At 41.9% G+C, this 18,398-nt stretch overlaps 1 protein-coding gene across 2 annotated transcripts in view; it reads left to right on the forward strand.

Moving 5' to 3' along the window:
* The first annotated feature begins 2,072 nt into the window (after positions 1-2,072).
* LOC134624573 (protein NLRC3-like) overlaps positions 2,073-18,398 on the forward strand; it is a 29,695-nt gene continuing 13,369 nt past the window's right edge. The window contains exons 1-6 of one of the 2 annotated variants that reach the window (XM_063469574.1): positions 2,073-2,209; positions 4,357-4,488; positions 4,573-4,674; positions 5,933-6,057; positions 6,178-7,966; positions 15,846-16,019. In XM_063469574.1, the coding sequence (XP_063325644.1) occupies positions 4,400-4,488; positions 4,573-4,674; positions 5,933-6,057; positions 6,178-7,966; positions 15,846-16,019 (2,279 nt within the window). In that variant the 5' untranslated portion in view covers positions 2,073-2,209; positions 4,357-4,399. Of the gene's footprint in view, positions 2,210-4,356; positions 4,489-4,572; positions 4,675-5,932; positions 6,058-6,174; positions 7,967-15,845; positions 16,020-18,398 lie in introns of both variants that reach the window. The other variant, XM_063469573.1, reaches the window with a different exon arrangement.

Consider the following 18,398-nt stretch of genomic DNA (forward strand, 5'->3'; position numbering starts at 1 on the left):
GCTTAACGAGTGAACCGTCAGCTCGTTCAAACACACGTTAAAGTCCGTTTGGCTCGACACCACCGAACAGAGGCAGCAATATAACATAGCTAACATTAACAGTGCAGTGAATCCTGCTTGTGCCGCGATATTCAGGACTGCAAACCGAGCAGCATCACTGACTTTCAGCTTGTTGTGTTTGTGGATATATGACTGACTTTAATTTTCCATACAATCATCACATTCTCTGTAAGATTAAGGTCAACTATTGTATTATTATATTTTAAAGGCTTTAAAACCAAGTAAACGCTGAAAGTACAAACATCACTAATGTCACATAACTTTGCCGACATGTGGCCAACAGTAATGTTTTAATGTTCCTCATTATTAAACATTTGCACATAAATAAGTGACATAATATTCAGTACTTACGTTTAACAGTTTACTTTTCGGCCGCTCCGCTTCTGCCGTCTGCAGCAAAATTATCCACAGTGACTGCCGCGCTATGAATTGTGGGATATGTTGGGCCACGAAGTCTACATCACCACAGCCTTAAAATTCAGGGAAATGAAGGACGCATTTCAGGGCCGCATTTCGAGCAGCCTTTGAATTGGGACAGCCTTCGGCGCGCCGCTGTGACGTAATCGGCCTTAAAATGCAGCCTTTAAGGCTGCAGACCCTGAATTGGGATACAGCCAGTGTGTGTTCACCCGTCCTCGTTGCTGGTTCGTCTGTGTTCTTCCCCTCCATCGTTCTGTGTATTTTTCTCCGTGCTCCTGGTCTTTCTCCCTGCAAGGTACCCTCGTTCGTGTTCTGGTTTTGTGTTAGTTTTAGTTTTCCCAGTTTAGTGTATTATCTGTTATTTTCCTCGCCCCCCCTTTCTGTTGTGTTGTATTCCACTATTGGTTAATAAAGCTCACCCTCCACTTAAGCAGTCTGCATCTTGGGTCCATTACTAATCATCACACGGCCTGCCTCGGCACCCCGTGACAATTACTCTATATAGTAACTGTTAAGTGTAATATACCCTAGTAAGCTATAGTACTTTTTCCTTTGGGAAGATACCGTCTGTGAATTCTGCAATTCTGTTGAAGAAAGATGTTGAATCTATTTAATTATTCTTGAAAAATAATTTATTTCTGTGCATTTTTTTCTCACACTGCATGAAATTAAAGTTGATTGCGGCAATTAAGCATCATGAGGTGGAGGGTGGGGGGTGGTTCCCTTTTTTTTTTTTTGCTGGGAGTTTGCAACCCTATTAGTTAGGTTGCTTAATATTTCTGCTAAGTACTTTTTAAAATACCAGAATAGGGAGGATGGAGTAGGTTTAAGTTTATTAGATTGATCAGTGTTGCTGAACTATGAAATATTTGGGGTGCAGTGTATTTTTTACATACAGGTATAACAGAATAGCTTTAGTGTTGTTGTTTATTTAAACTTGAGTATGAACTTATACAAAATGCAGCAAGATATTAAAAAAACAGTTTCATTGATTAAAAAACACACTATATCGGATTAATATCGGTATCGGCAGATATCCAAATTTATGATATCGGTATCGGACATAAAAAAGTGGTATTGTGTCATCTCTAGTGAAAATGGGTGTGGGTCCCAATCAGCCAGGGTTTCGGGTGAGCTCATTGTGAGCAGTGAAAGCCAAATGTTTGATAGTGTTGGTGTACTTGCCATGGTATATGGTACAATCTCATGTACAGCTGTATGTGCAGGTTAAATAATTGTACCTCTGACCTACATTAAGCTCAGACAGGTTTCAGTCAAATTTGTGGAATTTCTGGTGTTTTAATTTTAAAGTGAATTTGTGAGAATCTGGATTTTATTTAGCTTTTCTTTCTCTTTTTCATTTTCTTTTGCTAACTGTGTTTAACAGGAACATGGTCATTGAAAGCATCACAGTCGATGCTGCTGTCTCCTGTGTCTGTACAAATTTGAACTCTTCCTCAGTCATGTGATGTTCGTCTGTCTTTGCATCTGTTTCTCTGACTGCAGCTGTCTTTGAACTGGAACATCAAATTCTCCAACAAATTAACTGCTGATACTCTTTGAATCTTGGATCAGGAAGTTTAATATTTGGTCTTTAAGTTTCTGTCTTTGACTCAGTCTGCTGTCACTTGGAGTGTTTCCTTCCTGTTCAAAGTTTACTTTCACTTCCTGAACTTGGTGTTTGTCTCTGACTGATGGTGATTGTCTCCGTGTGAAGCTCCGTGTTGAGGTAATGTTAACAGTCTGTAATGTTTTCCTGGCTAACATCAGCTGTTCAGCTTAGGTCCAGCACAAACAGCACAAATCTGCCGCTCCATAGTTCACGGTAATGGACTCACAGCTGGACCAACGAGGCCGAGGTTGTCCGCCATTTCCTGTTAGTGTGTGATCAGAGTCTAAATGAGAGCAGGAGCAGAGTTAGCTGATGGTCAGCAGCTGAACTCAGAGTCATTGTTACTTCCTGATGACTGAAGGCAGCTTTTCCTGCCTTCATCAGTCTGTGGAGAAGGAGGAGAGGAGCCGCTGCTCTCCCGTCACTGACTCACTGAATGCAGCCTGAGCTCGAGTGGAGAGACTCTGAGCTCTGAGTCTTTACTTTCACAGACTCACAGAGAGATAACAGCTGATTTTATAGATTATTATTTATCACAGGGGGAGTTTAGATGCAGATTAAACTTGTAAGATTTTATAAAAACTGCGTCACAAAGATTTGGCTCCGCTCCAACAGGAAGTGATGTTTCCACCACAGAGAGTCATGTGACTCAGACTGTTTCCTCCAGCAGACGGTTGGCTGATATCTGCAGCTGCTAACAAGTGTAGAAACACAGAGAGCTGTAAAATCACAGTAAGAGGACCGTTTGGTTTATGAGGACAGCAGCTGCTCACAGAGGACACTCATTACCATCAGAGCTGCTGTAACACTGGATCATGGCTCATCGTTTCCCCATTTGTCTGCTTTGCTAGATATAATCTATCCATACTGCAGTTATGCAGTTATGTATAGGGGTGGGATTTAATAAGTTTTCTTCGTCCCACTCCTTTTCAGGTAATTTTTTTTTGTTTTTTTTTTTTGTTTTGTGCACTTTATGTTCAACATATGTATTTTGTTGTGCCTGAAATGAACAAATAAATGAAATGAATGAAATGTTACAATCCAAACAGCTGACATTTAACTAGAAAAGCTGTGAAAGAAAAAGCTTTTTATTAATCACATATTAAGATAACATGAAAAAAAATCACATAGTTGCGCATTTGTTGTGACCAGTGATGGGAATAACGGCGTTATAAGTAATGGCGTTACTAACGACGTTACTTTTTTCAGTAACGAGTAATTTCACAAATTACTATTCCTAGCGTTACAACGCCGTTACAGTTACTAACAAGGAAATGCGGTCCGTTTCTATTTTTCAACAAACAGACGGTTGAAGCTGTGTTCAGCTTACTGCATGTTATATCAGTAGCACAGAAGTAGCTGACTACGTAAGTAATCTAGACGCTACAGCTTTAAGCAGCTGCGCGCGCTCCCGCGGACGGTAATCACTTTCTGCCCGATGATCACTTTTTGGCACAACACCTGGAGCTCACAGAGGCAAAACAATCGAATGAGTGCTGCTGTTTGAGTGAAGGAGAACAAAGTAGTCGTGGTAAGCTAATCACATGACCACTTCAAGATGACAAAGCAACAAGGTGATATATACTAGTTTTTAAATTGTGTTGATAGTCATGATAAAATATATATACGCCTATTTTTCCCTCAATAGTTTCGTCACGTTTAACATCTAAGGACAGCGCTAGCAAGCACTCTCTGCTTATGACTAAAAAATAAAAAACAAAAACAAAAAACAGCCCATTTGTGTTTGTGGAAAGATGCACCATGTCAACCAATCAAAAAATGATATGGCGACATGACATTTGGTTGTTTAGGAAGAGTGGGAAGTTTTAGGAGTGACAGCGAGAGAGAGAGCAGAAAAAGAGAGAGAGCGAGTTTTGAGATGTGAGAGATTTGTGACGTTTGTTTGGAGTGTGTAGTTAATGTGTTGTCTCTGTGTTGACTTGTGTAGTTAGTGTGTAGTGTTGCGGATAGTTTTGTGTTGTGTGTCAGAACAATGAGGCGACTGCTGTCTCCAGGTAGAAACAGCAGTGATACACCTGCTGCTGTCAGACCTGCAGGTATCAGGCTGTGATGTTCTCCTTTGTAGTGGACATAAGTTATTTTTTTGGAGTATAACAGATCATTTGTGTGGCATCTTATTGAATGCAGAACAGCTGGTTGTTATGTTATGTTATTGTTATGTAAATAGTTATAAATGGTTATTAAAAAAATAGGTAAAAGGTAAATGGCTGCAAATAAGTAAATGACTTGTGTTTCCTCTGCAGGTGAAGGTAGAAAGTGTGTGTGAGCTGATGTGAATTGAGCAGCATGGATCAGTGTGAGGACAGAGAGGAGGGAGTCCCTCCATCTAAAAGCACTCTGTGTGGGGAACATGAGAGCCAGACCAAAGCTCAGAGGTGAGATGACCATCTCTAACTGTCCATGACTCTTCTCCATGTCACAGCTCAGCACTCACATCACTGCTCCATCATTATTCACAGGAACCCACCTGGACCTCCACCCAGCTGTGTGTCCTTAAAGAGTGATGCATCCAATGATCGCTACATTCATTTTAAAGTCCAGCCTCTGTCTGCTGCAGAGAGGTGAGCTGTTAGTACCATGAACTCCTTGATGCCAGTTTATCTGATTTAATAAACTGCTTAATGTTGTTTCCTAGTCTGTAAACTGCATCTCTGTGGGAGAAGCAGTCGGTGCAAAAGTATAATTCATTTGCACTTGATAATGTTGTATAAAAAAATGAATAGAATTTGAGGGAGGTACTTCCATTGTCCATGCTGTGCTGATGCATGTGTGCAGTACTGTGAAAAGGTCTTGAGCCACTCTTCATTACCTTATCAAACCAGATTCTTACTCTAGATGGCATTACCTTGGCCTCCAGTAACACTGTGAGGAACCTTTGAATCATTTTTGACCAGGACATGTCCTTCAATACAGATATTAAACAAATATGTAGGACTGCTTTCTTCCATTTGTGCAACATCTCTAAAATTAGAAATATCCTGTCTCAGAGTGATGCTGAAAACAAGTTCTTTTCTTCTCACTTGAGTTTGTTGATCAGGTGATTTGATGAAGCTTTTTCCCAGTAAAGATTTTAAAAGTGATGACAGGAACAGCTGCTGCTGTTTTGGATGCTAGTAACATATTTTCTTCTCTTTGCTCTTCACCATTTGAATGTAGACAGATTCCACATTAAACTATGACAGAATTATCGATGCTGCGTTGTTATCAGTTAATTACACACAGCCCACTTCGCAGTTATTTATTTGTAAAAAATGTTTGGAATCATGTATGATTTTCATTCCACTTCTCACGTGTACACCACTTTGTATTGGTCTTTCACGTGGAATTCCAATAAAATTGATTCATGTTTGTGGCTTTAATGTGACAAAATGTGGGAAAGTTCAAGGGGGCCACTGTATTTGCTCTTACACTGATTGCAACTGTACTTTGTATTTGATTCTTTCAAGTATTTGCTCGTCGTTCTTCCAATTGATGTCAGAGATAAATAAGTTACAGAAATGTTTATAGTTGCTGCATAAAGACGTCACAGCAGATACTCTCAGCAATGTTTCACATATTTTTATCTTATAGGTGGAGAATACTGCAGTGAATGATCACCTGAAATATTTTTGTTTAATTTTTTTTTCCTTTATCTACAGCATGGATATGACTCATTTAAATACTAATAGTAGTTGCAAAAAGTCATTAAAAACATAAATAATAATGTAAATAATGTGTCATGTTGTCCTTTGAGAATATGTTTCCTAAAATAACATTTAAAGTCTAGAGTTTATGCTGGAGGGGAACCTGCTCACCTTGGATATGTTTTTGGTTCTGCAGACAGTGCATCTGCTCATACTGGGACCAGTCTGCTTCATCAGGAGACTCCTCCTGTCCCCAGTGTGGAGAAAGATCCAGAAGCAGAGCTGGACTGCAGACAGCCAGTCAGAGCAGCTGTGTACAAAGTAAGACTGAACATCTGTCTGCTGATGGACTCATTTCTGAAAACTACACTTCTTGTTGTTGTTCAGACATTGAAAAGTTTTCTTTCTCTTTAGTCTCATTGTTTTTCTTTCTTTCAGCAGATGTTGGTCTGCAGGAGGTTTTAGATGCACATAAGATCAGTCTGAGGAGGAGATGTGAACATGTGACTGAAGGAAGTGATGAAACAGGAAGTAGAAGCCTCCTCAACAGGATCTACACTGAGCTCTACATCACAGAGAGACAGAGTGAAGAGGTTTATACCCAACATGAGGTGAGGCAACTGGAGACAGCTTCCAAGATGGACACCCTCCATGACACTCCAATCAGGTGCCAGGACATCTTTAAAGCCTTACCTGACCAACAGAGACCCATCAGAGTGGTTCTGACCAACGGCGTCGCTGGTGTTGGAAAAACCTTCTCAGTGCAGAAGTTCACTCTGGACTGGGCAGAGGGCTTGGAGAACCAACATGTCAGTGCGGTGGTTCTGCTTTCATTCAGGGAGCTGAATCTGATCAGAGATGAGCAGTACAGTCTCCTGGAGCTGCTCCATGTTTTCCATCCAACATTACAGAGCGTCACAGCAGAGAAGCTCGCTGTCTCTCAGCTTTTGTTCATCTTTGACGGCCTGGATGAAAGCAGACTTTCATTGGATTTCACCAACAGGAAGCTGTTGTCTGATGTCACACAGAAGTCATCAGTCAGCCAGCTGCTGACAAACCTCATCCAGGGGAATCTGCTTCCCTTGGCTCTCGTCTGGATAACTTCCCGACCTGCAGCAGCCAATCAGATCCCTCCTACATGTGTTGACAGGGTAACAGAAGTACGAGGCTTCACTGACGCCCAGAAGGAGGAGTACTTCAGGAGGAGATTCAGTGAGGAAGAGCTGTCCAGCAGAATCATCTCCCACATGAAGACATCCAGGAGCCTCCACATCATGTGTAGTATCCCAGTCTTCTGCTGGATCACTGCTATAGTTCTGGAGCAAATGTTGACTACAGAGCAGAGAGGAGAGCTGCCCAAGACCCTGACTGACATGTACTCACACTTCCTGCTGGTTCAGACAAAGAGGAAGAAGAACAAGTACCATGAGGGACATGAGACGAGTCCACAGGAGCTGACGGAGGCTAACAGGGAAGTTCTTCTGAAGTTGGGGAGGCTGGCATTTGGACATCTGGAGAAAGGAAACATCATGTTCTACCAAGAAGACCTGGAGCAGTGTGGTCTGGATGTCACAGAGGCTTCGGTGTACTCAGGAGTTTGTACAGAGATCTTCAAAAGAGAGTGTGTGATTTTCCAGAAACCAGTCTACTGCTTTGTTCATCTGAGCATTCAGGAGTTTCTGGCTGCAGCCTACATGTTCCACTGTCACACCAACAGGAAGGCTGAGGTGCTGAAGGGCTTCCTGAGGAGAGACTGGAAGGAGTCATCTCTGGATGGTTTCCTGAAAAGAGTCATGAAAAAATCCCTCCAGAATAAAAGTGGCCACCTGGACCTGTATATTGGCTTCCTTCATGGCCTCTGTCTGGAGTCCAACCAGAGACTCTTAGGAGGTCTGCTGGGTCAGACAGAGATCAGTCCAGAAACCATCCAGAGAGTCACCAAGAACCTGAAGAAGATGAACAGTGATAAAATCTCTCCTGACAGAAGTATCAACATCTTCCACTGTCTGATGGAGATGAACGACCTCTCATTATTTCAGGAGATCCAAGAGTTCCTGAAGTCAAAGAACAGATCAGAGAAGGAACTCTCTGAGATCCATTGCTCAGCTCTGGCCTTCATGCTGCAGATGTCAGAAGAGGTTCTGGATGAGTTGTACCTGCAGAAGTACAACACATCAGAGCAGGGACGACAGAGACTGATTCCAGCTGTGAGGAACTGCAGAAAGGCTTTGTGAGTCCAGATGTGATCATTAACATCATTAATTAGTGTAGATTAGTAGTTTAGTTCTTCAGATATACACAGTACTAAATGACTCTCATTAGTTTGAGTTTCTCAGATAAAATGATATTCTGTGTTGATCAGGAAATGTGTGTGTGCACTTAGCATGATCCTGCATTGGTAGTTGCACGCTGTGTGTTGTAGACTCACATCTACATGTAGTACCTGTGTTGTGTCATTAGGGGGCAGTATTTTAAATCTGCTGCTGCTGTTGTTGGTCATTCAGACACTCCTGCCCACATAGCAACCAGGTCTGGCCCGGATCTGGTATCAAGCCGGCACTGCATGCTGACTTCTGGCATGATAAGACGTATGTCATCCAGATATGGGGCAGGCTTGGCATAGACAGTGTTGTAACGGAACACATGTACCGCCGTTACGTATTTAAAATACAAAATATGAGTAACTATATTCCGTTACAGTTACTGTTTAAAAATGTGGTATTCAGAATACAGTTACTTTGTTGAAATAGATGGATTACTCGGCGGTATTTTCCTGTTTCATATTGTCACAGGTCAGGATTGTTTGGGTTTGTTTGACAGCTATGTTCTGTTGTTGCAGGCGGCAGCGTTACAGTTACCATGGTTACAGGGTGACACGCGCTCTGTCTGCGACTGTTTGTTTCCTGGGTGAGCGAGAGCCTTGTTGTTGTTGTTGTGCTAAGCTAATAGGCAGAATGCTACAGGCATAGCCCTAAAGAATGTAGAATCATGGGCAGTGTAGTCCGTGCTGCAGCGAGAATGGACTGCAATACCTGTTATGTGTCTGTGAGCGCGAGAAGGCAGAAAAAGGGGAGTGGAAAAGTAGAGTTATCATCGAGCAGAAAAGGGAGCTGGAAGCATGTAAATATAATAATAACCACTGCAGCCAAGAAGAGTGCCTGACGAGCCCATTAAGACTCGACTGTACACTGTGTTCCTCCGAAACAATAAGTTCTATTGGAGCAGCCTTTCAACGCCTCTCTCTGTCTCTCGCAAGCAAAGTTGACCCAGACAACGAAGTAGCCAGAGGTCCCTTTACTATAGTTAGGAGCCGCGGACCTTCAGTAATAGTAATAAATCACACAGCAATAGTACATTCATGTAGTTGTAAATAAAACGATAATATATTAAGTAATCCAAAGTATTCAGGATACGTTACTCTCATTGAGTAACGTAATGGAATATGTTACAAAATACATTTTCGGCATGTATTCTGTAATCTGTAGTGGAATACATTGTAAAAGTAACCTTCCCAACACTAGGCATAGATGACACTGTCTATGTGATGGCATGCCATATCTGGCTCGATTGTGGTTTGGTTTATGTGGCCCAGGCACCATAGAAAACAGGTCTTCCCTGGATCCGGCATCAAGCTGGCACTTCTGACTGACTGGTGTCATGGCAGAGTGTATGTTAACCAGATGTGGGCCAGGTCTGGCAATAATCGCACTATTTATGTTCTTATTTTCCTATTTTAGTTAGAAGACCCAAATGCCATGTTGCAATACTATACTGATATGGTAGCCAACGTTTCAAATGCAGATTTGACAGGTTTGTGTGTGTGCACTTTATCCAAAACCTAGTGACGGTTTACTCATCTTTGCCAGTGGGTTGCTCTAGCTCAGGAGGTAGAGCAGGTCACCTACTGATCGAAAGGTTAGTGGTTTGATCCCTGGCTCCTCCAGTCTGCATGTCAAGAGTGTGAATGTGTATGAAAGTAGTTAGGAAGCACTCAGCTTAGAGAAAGTGTGTGATTGGGTGAATGTGGCATGCTGTATAGAGCACTTTGAGTAATCTGGGAGAGTAGAAAAGTGTTATATAAGAATCACTGTTCACTGCCTGAACATAGTCTTGTCATGTTACTTTTGCACTATTATGTTCTGGCACATGTTGTTATTACATGGCTTGATTAAGGTAGGCTGACATATGGGGCCAGAGCTGAAACTGTTCTGGGACAGCAAAGGGCCAGCAGTGTGTCTACAACTGGCCCATGGCTGCACACAACTTACACATGGCCCATATACCGCAAAAACTGACGGCCCTTTGGTGGCCCAGATCAGGTTTGCCAGAGGCAATCCACACATGGGCCAGCACTGGACCACCAGTGTGTCTGAAACTGGCCTCGTGGCTGGCCCATGTGTGGGCCACATCTGGCAAACCAGATCTGGGCCACCAAAGGGCCGTCATTCTTTGCGGTATGTGGGCCATGTGTAAGCACATTGTGTGAGACAGATCCGGGCCATACCAATTTTGCTATGTGGGTGTTAGAGAGAAGACAGAAATAAGAATCTATGATCTGTTAAGAACAGTGACAAATATCCAGAGTAATCACCGTCTGAGCTTCTCCTCTGTCCTCTTTGATCTCTGATGGTTTTTCTGACTCCACCATTGCACTGGTTCTGTTTCTTCTCTAGGCAGTTTATCAGCTAGTGAATAACTATGGGCTGTTATTGTAGTGTGTGTGTATGTGTGTGTGTGTGTGTGTGTGTGTCTCACTAAGTCTTCTTCAGCTCTTTGAGTTCATCATCTCGTTGATTAATGAGGAAATAAATTCAGACACATAAACACGGTGAGTGAGGAGGAAGGTGCTGAGGAAGACTCTGGTTTAATGTGATTAAAGTGTGATGTATTGCTGAGTGACAGTGCTGTAGTTCAGAGTGAGGGCTCAGAGGTGAAACAGCTGTGCTCTCTTACTGCCAACAATAAGGCATCTGACATCGTCCCTACAGGACATTTACATTAGGAGATGCTGGACTAAAGCAACTCAGATATTGAAGGACCCGTCCCATCCCAGCAACGAACTGTTCCAGCTTCTGAAATCAGGCCAAAGGTTCCGCACCATTCCTGCTGCTGCTCCTAATGACCAATGTCTGACTTCATGTCCTCATTAATCACAGAGCTGATTGTTCAATGTTTAGTTGTTGCTTCTGAAATTTCGTCCCTATTTTCTGCTGTTGGAATTCACTGCTGTGTTTTTGGCTGCTGTTTCCATCCCGAGCTAACTTCCTTGCAGCGCTCACCAAACGTCATGATGTCATCAGCGCTTTATAGACGGTGGGAGGTTTAGGTTGTAACTACAAAGCGTTTGTGTCCATACGCTGCAACCTTTCACACCATCCTTTATTGTACAGACTCAGCACAGAGCCGCTCCATGGATCCCAAATCCAAGAGTGGAGAACAGATTTGAAGTGTGTCACATCCATGTAGTCACAGCTGTTTCCACCATGTTTCCACTGATATTAATCCTGTTCAATGACACGTTTCATTTCAGTGAATATGTTCTTTAGAACGTCTACTGACATGTTTAAGTGTCCTGCTGGAAATCACTCAAATCATCCATGAAATCCATGAAAAAATCCTTTTTGTGTTTCTAACTTCACCTTCCAGGGCTCTAGAGTGCAACCAATTTGGTCGCAATTTTTCAGTGGTGCGACTAAAAAAAAATATTTGGTTGCACCGGTGCGACCAAATATTTTCGGGTAACAAAAAAAAAAAAAAAAAAGAAATCTCTGCAACTCTCCGTGTGGTCAACAACAGACACACATTATGCCCCTATCGTGGACTAAACCAATCAGAGATAGTCAGGGGCGGGACCTCTCTGATTGGCCGTGGTCCAGTTGAAAGTGCAGGTGGAAGAGGGAGGTGAGTAGCTTGAATAAAGCGATATGAATTCATTAACGGATTCCACACGAAGACATAAACACAGAGCGGGCCCGACGCATCAGAATCAGCTTTGTCTTTCTCACCCCACGGCCCGAACACAGACACGCTGTTGGAGCTTAGCGATTCTGATGCGTCGGGTCTGCACTGTGTTTTCGTCTTTTTTGCGCTGATTCTGAGCTGCAGGTTTTGTCTCTCCAACCAAAATTCTCCAAGCCAGCAGCAAAAGAAGCAGCAAACTACGCTTCACATTTAATCTCGTCATGAATTCCCTCTGACTTTTGCTGTTTTGCTTCCACCACGATAAAAATCCCACTTTATGCACAGCTCTCTCTCTCTCTCTCTCTCTGTGTACTTCAAGAACAGTTTCCTGTCTCAAATCTCTGTTTTCTGCATTATTTATTCTCTTATTACCCACCAGTCTACCGTTGTTTACAGCGATGTTGGCCGCTTTCTTTTTCTGTTCTTTTTCTTTTTTTCACTTAAATGACCTCGGACAAGAAAGCCTAATTTCTGCTGTTCAATGCTGAAGAAATGTAAACTTCTTAAAATTATGCAAAATTGCAGAATATTGTAATATATAAAACGCCAGACCAGGAAAATCTCCTTCGTGTTTTTCTGTTTTATTGTCAGTTACTTTGACACAAAGGCATCTGATGTTCACAATTCTGATGAAGTCTCATGTGTATCACTACTGATAAATGATCAGAATTATAATATTTCTGACTGTCTGAGGCTAAATTGAATCGAATCAGGACTTTTAGAACTGGAATCAAATGGATTGTAGAAGTCAGTGATGATACACAGCCCTAGTGAGCAGCCTAGGCCTGACAGAAGTGGATGTAGCTGTGGGTAATAAGAAAAGATGAAAAGAACTATTGATAACTTTTGTGTTAAGTTAAGGACTGATACGTCTGAAATTCATAGCCAGTGCTCTGACACGGTGCCATCAATCTTTGAATGCTGAAAAAGCAGCAGTGTATCCAGAAAACACATTATATGCTGCAATAAATGCACTGCCCAAGTGTCCTCTCTCCCCACTGCCTTTCAGCAGCAGGCAGCAGCAAATAGGTTGTCAGAGGAGCCAAGATGATGTTTAGTTTAACATTTTCTACAATATTGACAAAGCAATTTAAGCACAAGTTTGTTAGTTAATAATTTAGAAATGAATATTGTCTGTATGGACTTCCCCCCAAAGAAAGTGCACATGTAAAACTGCGGTGTTAAGCAATGCGGTTGAAAAATTTGAGTGCGCCTAACTTTTGTGCCGGTACGCCTAAATTTTCAGGCAACTCTCCGTGTGGTCACGGAGAGTTGCCTAAAAAGACATGGCAAAAATTTAGTCTAGAGCCCTGCCTCCTGTCCTCTCTCTCTCTCCATCCTCCTCACTGCTTCTTTCACTGATAGTCACACAAACACCGTATTCAGCTACAAAATAACACAATAATATCATTTGATGATCATTATTATAAGAGCAGCATCCATATTTGATATCAGAGTAAAACACTGCTTGGTTATGTGCAGTCATCATTCAAGATTCAAGATTCAAGAGCTTTTTTGTCAATACAGTAGTATACACAGTATACAGTGTACCGAAATGCTTTTTCACCCTACGCCCCCCATAGTGCATTTATAAGTATATAAAGGATATATCTCCAAGAGATATAAACTAGGAATTACAATTAAATAACATGCTAAATTTTGGTAAAATTAAGGGTTAAAAAAGGTACTAATTACCAACTATACAATTCTATACAATACTATAATGTTAACTATACAATATTAACTGTACGAATTCAGAGTCCACTTCAAGATTCTGGTTCTGACTTATAGAGCTCTTTATGGTCAAGCTCCTGCCTAGATCATTGAACTTCTACAGCTTTATGTTCCTAGCAGGTCTCTTAGGTCATGTGACCATGGTCTACTTGTCATTCATCATAAAAAGCTGAGAATAAAGGGAGACAGAGTTTTTCCCACTGTGCCTCCCAGACTGTGGAACTCTCTCCCACTGAGCATAAGATCTCTGGACTCAGTAGTTTCTCTCAAAAAAACAACTAAAAAGACATCTTTTTAGAACTGCATTTTGTTAACTGTTGTACATTTTTTTATGCTTTGTTATCCTTGTGTGAAGCACTTTGTGATCTTTTATCTAGAAAAGGGCTAAATGTGATACGGGTTCCAAAAGAGACTCAGGCGCAGGCCAGGGTGTTCCTTTAAGCGAAGAACAGTGCGTTTATTTACAGTGGACACAATCACCAAGTGGCTATATACAACGTGCAGGGGAAAGGGGTCCGGGTCGCCAGGATCCGTGGGGAAACAGGGTTAGGGGGAAAGGTGCTCCACACTTTCTGTACAAAAACTCCTCCTCAGTCACTCCTCTCAGAATCTGGTGATCTAAACACAAAAGGTCGGGTTAGCGGGATAACAAGCAACGAGTTTTCAAGATTTGGCAGATACACAAGTTCGACTGACGCTGATAGCTCAACGATCCAGCGAAGACTAGTGCAGACTCGCCATCTTAAGTAGTGCAGTACTCAGCTGGAATCAGCGGCCGGTGCGATGATGAGAGCAGGTGTGTGGCCAGCAGCGGGAGCCCGCAATGAGCGTCGCCGCGGCGAGAGAGAGAGCAAGAGAGAGAGAGAGAGGGCAAACACACCACAAACATATTGCCTAATAGAGGGTCGACCAGCGGGGCACAGGGACCATGACAAAATGAATAAAGTTTTACTTACTTACGATAAACAAAGACAAGACAGAGACAATACAAAGTGGAATGTGTAGTAGGTATTAAATACCAGGTTCAAGTTATTGTCAGGATATTATTGACGAGACATGACAAAGACACGTGCAAAATGTGCAAATATAATATAATTTAGGTGTGTGTTCAGAACTATGTGACTGAGTGTGCAAATAAGCATGTTGTTCCCAGATCCAGTTTGTAGTGGATTTGTGGAAGTTTTTGTTGTTTTAGAGTCTTTTGATGAGTATTGTAAGGTGCTTGTAAAGTTGTATGTGTATATACAGTAAGTCCTTTTGTGGTAGTGAGTTGAGGGTTCTGATTGCTTGGGAGAAGAAGCTCTTGTAGTGTCTGGTTGTTATGGTTTTGATCGTGCGAAACCGTCTGCCAGATTGAAGGAGGGAGAACAGTGCATGTGGAAATTGTCCTTCACTATGCTGTTCGCACGTCGGATGATGTGTCTGTCACAGAGTTGAGAGATGGATGTGAGGGGGTCTCCAATGATCCTCTCTGCTGTCCTCACTATCCGCTGCAGAGACTACTTTTCAGCGAGGGTGCAGTTCCCGTACCAGATAGTGATGTAGCAGCGGAGGACACTCTCAATGGTTCCCCGGTATAATGATGTGAATCATCAGTGAATGTGGGTCAAACAGAAAGTTTCATTCCAGAGCACTCGGGCATACACCCATATCCTAAGGTCATGAGAGAGATCGTACCATCTCTTTCTGATATATGGTATGGTTATGTTATGGTGCCTTTTGTTTAGATGAACTGCTGGACTCACAGGCTCCAGCAGATCATTCACAGGGTCACATCTTGACACACACACACACACACACACACACACACACACACTGGCACTCTTTGTTCACATGTATGCCTGGGTAAGATGTCATATGTTAATTAACTTATGCATATTTATGTAACCACAATAAAGAGCAGTGCTACGGGGGAGCTGACTGAGAGTCTGACGAGGTTCAAGTGGCACAACGCTTGACCTAGATCAGCCTCCCTTGTGCATGAGAATACACAAAGAGTTCTGCCTGGTGTCGTATGCTTTGCTTGCTGCGATAGAATTGACTCTGATTGTTCCAGCAATACGCCTGTGCCTAGACAGACCTATCAGTTACCTGTCCACTCTCACCTGTTTCTGTTTGCTCTCCCTTTGCTGTCTCCATCCTGCTCTCTCCTTTCTCTCCCTCTCTGCCTTTGTACCGTCACACAAGTTCAATGGAAACAGTGACGTTTACAAACCGATCAAAGACAAACTGATCCATGCCACTTTATAACAATATTCAAAGTTAATAAGAGGAGCTGAAGCACAGATGTGAAGAGCAGATCTTCATCAGATTATGACGTCACTCTGTTTTGTCTTCATATACATTCAATCTGTGTTTATAATGCAGATCTTCTGCTTTTATAATAACACATTTTATATTTTCTATAATCACAGACTGACTGAGTGTGGACTCTCAGTGACTCACTGTGAAGTTGTGGCCTCAGCTCTGAAGTCCAACCCCTCCCATCTGACAGAACTGGACATGAGTGGAAACAAGCTGCAGGATTCAGCAGTGAAGCTTCTGTGTGCTGGACTGGGGAGTCCAAACTGTCAACTGGAGACTTTGAGGCGAGTTCACTGACTGCAGCTGTTGTTGTTTTTCTGTATTATAAAACTTTGATTGATGTTTGAAACTTTCTTTAGTTCATAAGTGTTCGTGATGTGTCTGAAGAAAAATGTGAAGAAGTTTGAGTGCTTTCAGGAATGTTGTGTCTTTCCAAAATGACCGAAAAACAGTTTTTCCTTTTGGCTCCAAATTGAAGTGACAGACTTAAGCAGGGTTCATTCGAAGGCTGACAGAAGTGGAGTGGTGACGGGGAGATGCTTGACAGTAGAGCAGGGCGATATGGCCAAAAATATTTATCTCGATATCTATTTGAAAATTTGCGATATCGATATAACTGACGATATATCTGATGCGAGACAAAATACAACATATAACTCCACAACTTTACTACCGCAAAAAAAAACATTAATTTATTTTCACTTAAAAAAACAGCTGTTTTTTATGTGCATTAAAGCTATATAAAAATTTAACAGTGCAAATGCAAATTCCTTGCTGAAAATTTAACCAAAAGGCATTTCCAGGGAAAATGGGCTGACATATCCTGAGCATAAACATGTATAATATCCACTAAAGTTAGTGCTTTGCAACATTAAACTCTTATCGAGTGGAAAAAACTTAGCGTTCACCTTCCAGCTTCACTGTTTATGTTATGCTAACATAACTGTGTTGCTAGTGAAAACGTAGCAAATCAATATATACCACCTAGCCTAACTTCAGTAACCCTACACACGTCACTGCTATTTAGGCTTCTGTCTTCATTTATGTTGGAAGTGATAGCAGAGCTGTACGTTTTAATTTTTTCAGAAATCTCTCAGTCAGAACATGGTATATCATATTTAGGTAACTAGCGAAACTAGCGTGCTAACTTCCGCTAACTTGTGCTAACTTCCTGCTAACTTCCAACTCTGTTAAATTTAATAAATTCTGTTTTCATGGATGCCTGGATGTTAAACTTAATTGTTACACCCACCTGAAGATGCAGGAGGACACCGTAAAGAACATCGCCTTTGATAGAATGCATCGCATCGGCCCCATTGGGGTAGCGGCCGGGAGACGACGTCCTATTGTGGCCAAATTCGGCCACTTCAAACAAAAGGAACAGGTGAAAAGTCGCGGCAGGGAATTAAAAGGAACGCACTTCAGCGTAAATGACCAGTTCTCAAAAGAGATCCTGGAACGACGCAGGGTCCTCTTCCCAATCCGACGCGGCTTCATCCAGAAAGGCTCCCGCGCTGTCATCGCTGCACGTGGATGGGCAGCTTTACCACAACCCTGGCATCACTCCGTGGCTGTATTAACTTCACACCAGATAATCCGCTACACTATTTTCCTATCCACTCACACTAACTTGCATTAACATCTGTTTAACTTACCAATATCAAATCACAACTTAAATGTGATATCATAGCAGAATTAACACCGTCACTCTCCATCAGTGGTTTAATTTGAATGTTTTTTCTTCTCGTTTTTTTTTCTTTTTCCCCCTCTTCTTTTTATGCTGCTCACCGTTGTCCTTGGTTTCTTTCTTTTTATTTTCTTTCACTGCTTCGATCACCTGCTTCCAGACTCATCCACAAACAACATCCTGTATTTCGACACATACGCACAGCACGATCACGCACAGTCATGCGTTCAACGGCAGCCCATTTACATCATTAATCAGACAGCGCACACAGACGTATAGGATAAACACACTTAAGTCAAGCGTACTCATATTAGTAAATATGCACACACATAGTCAGACTCAGGGAGCATCTCGCCACACTTTTTTTTTTCTCTCTCTCACCTTGTCTTTATTTATGAACAAGTGATGTATTCTCTCCACTTGTCTAAGCGACACACACAGCGTGCACCCCTAGTTATACACATACATCTATGGGCGCACTAAGGTTTGTTACATGGAATGTAAATGGAGCTGGCTCCAGAGAAAAGAGGTTAAAAATATTTTGCCAACTCAAAAAACTACAGGTAGATGTTGTCCTTTTACAAGAGACCCACAGACCTCTTAGAGGTTTAAAAGAACTTAGAACTCCTGAGTTTCCTAATGCGTTCTCAGCCTGTTATATTTCTAGACAAAAGGGAGTAGCAATTTTAATTTATAAAAATATTAATTTCACAGTACTCGATACAGTTATAGATCCAGAGGGCAGATTCTTAATCATTAAACTATCTATACTTGATAAAAAGCTATGTTTTGTAAGTGTATATGGTCCAAATGTTGATGGACCATTCTTTCACGGTTTTTTCAGTGCACTCTCTGAACACTTAGATGGCACGCTTGTTCTTGGAGGCAACCTCAACCTTGGACTAAATTAAGAAATGGATAGGCTCAATACAGCAGGAACTCAGCGTAATTGGCAGTTCACAAATATAATTAAACA

This window comes from Pelmatolapia mariae, linkage group LG3_W (genome assembly GCF_036321145.2).
Source record: "Pelmatolapia mariae isolate MD_Pm_ZW linkage group LG3_W, Pm_UMD_F_2, whole genome shotgun sequence".
In the NCBI taxonomy this organism is placed as follows: domain Eukaryota; kingdom Metazoa; phylum Chordata; class Actinopteri; order Cichliformes; family Cichlidae; genus Pelmatolapia; species Pelmatolapia mariae.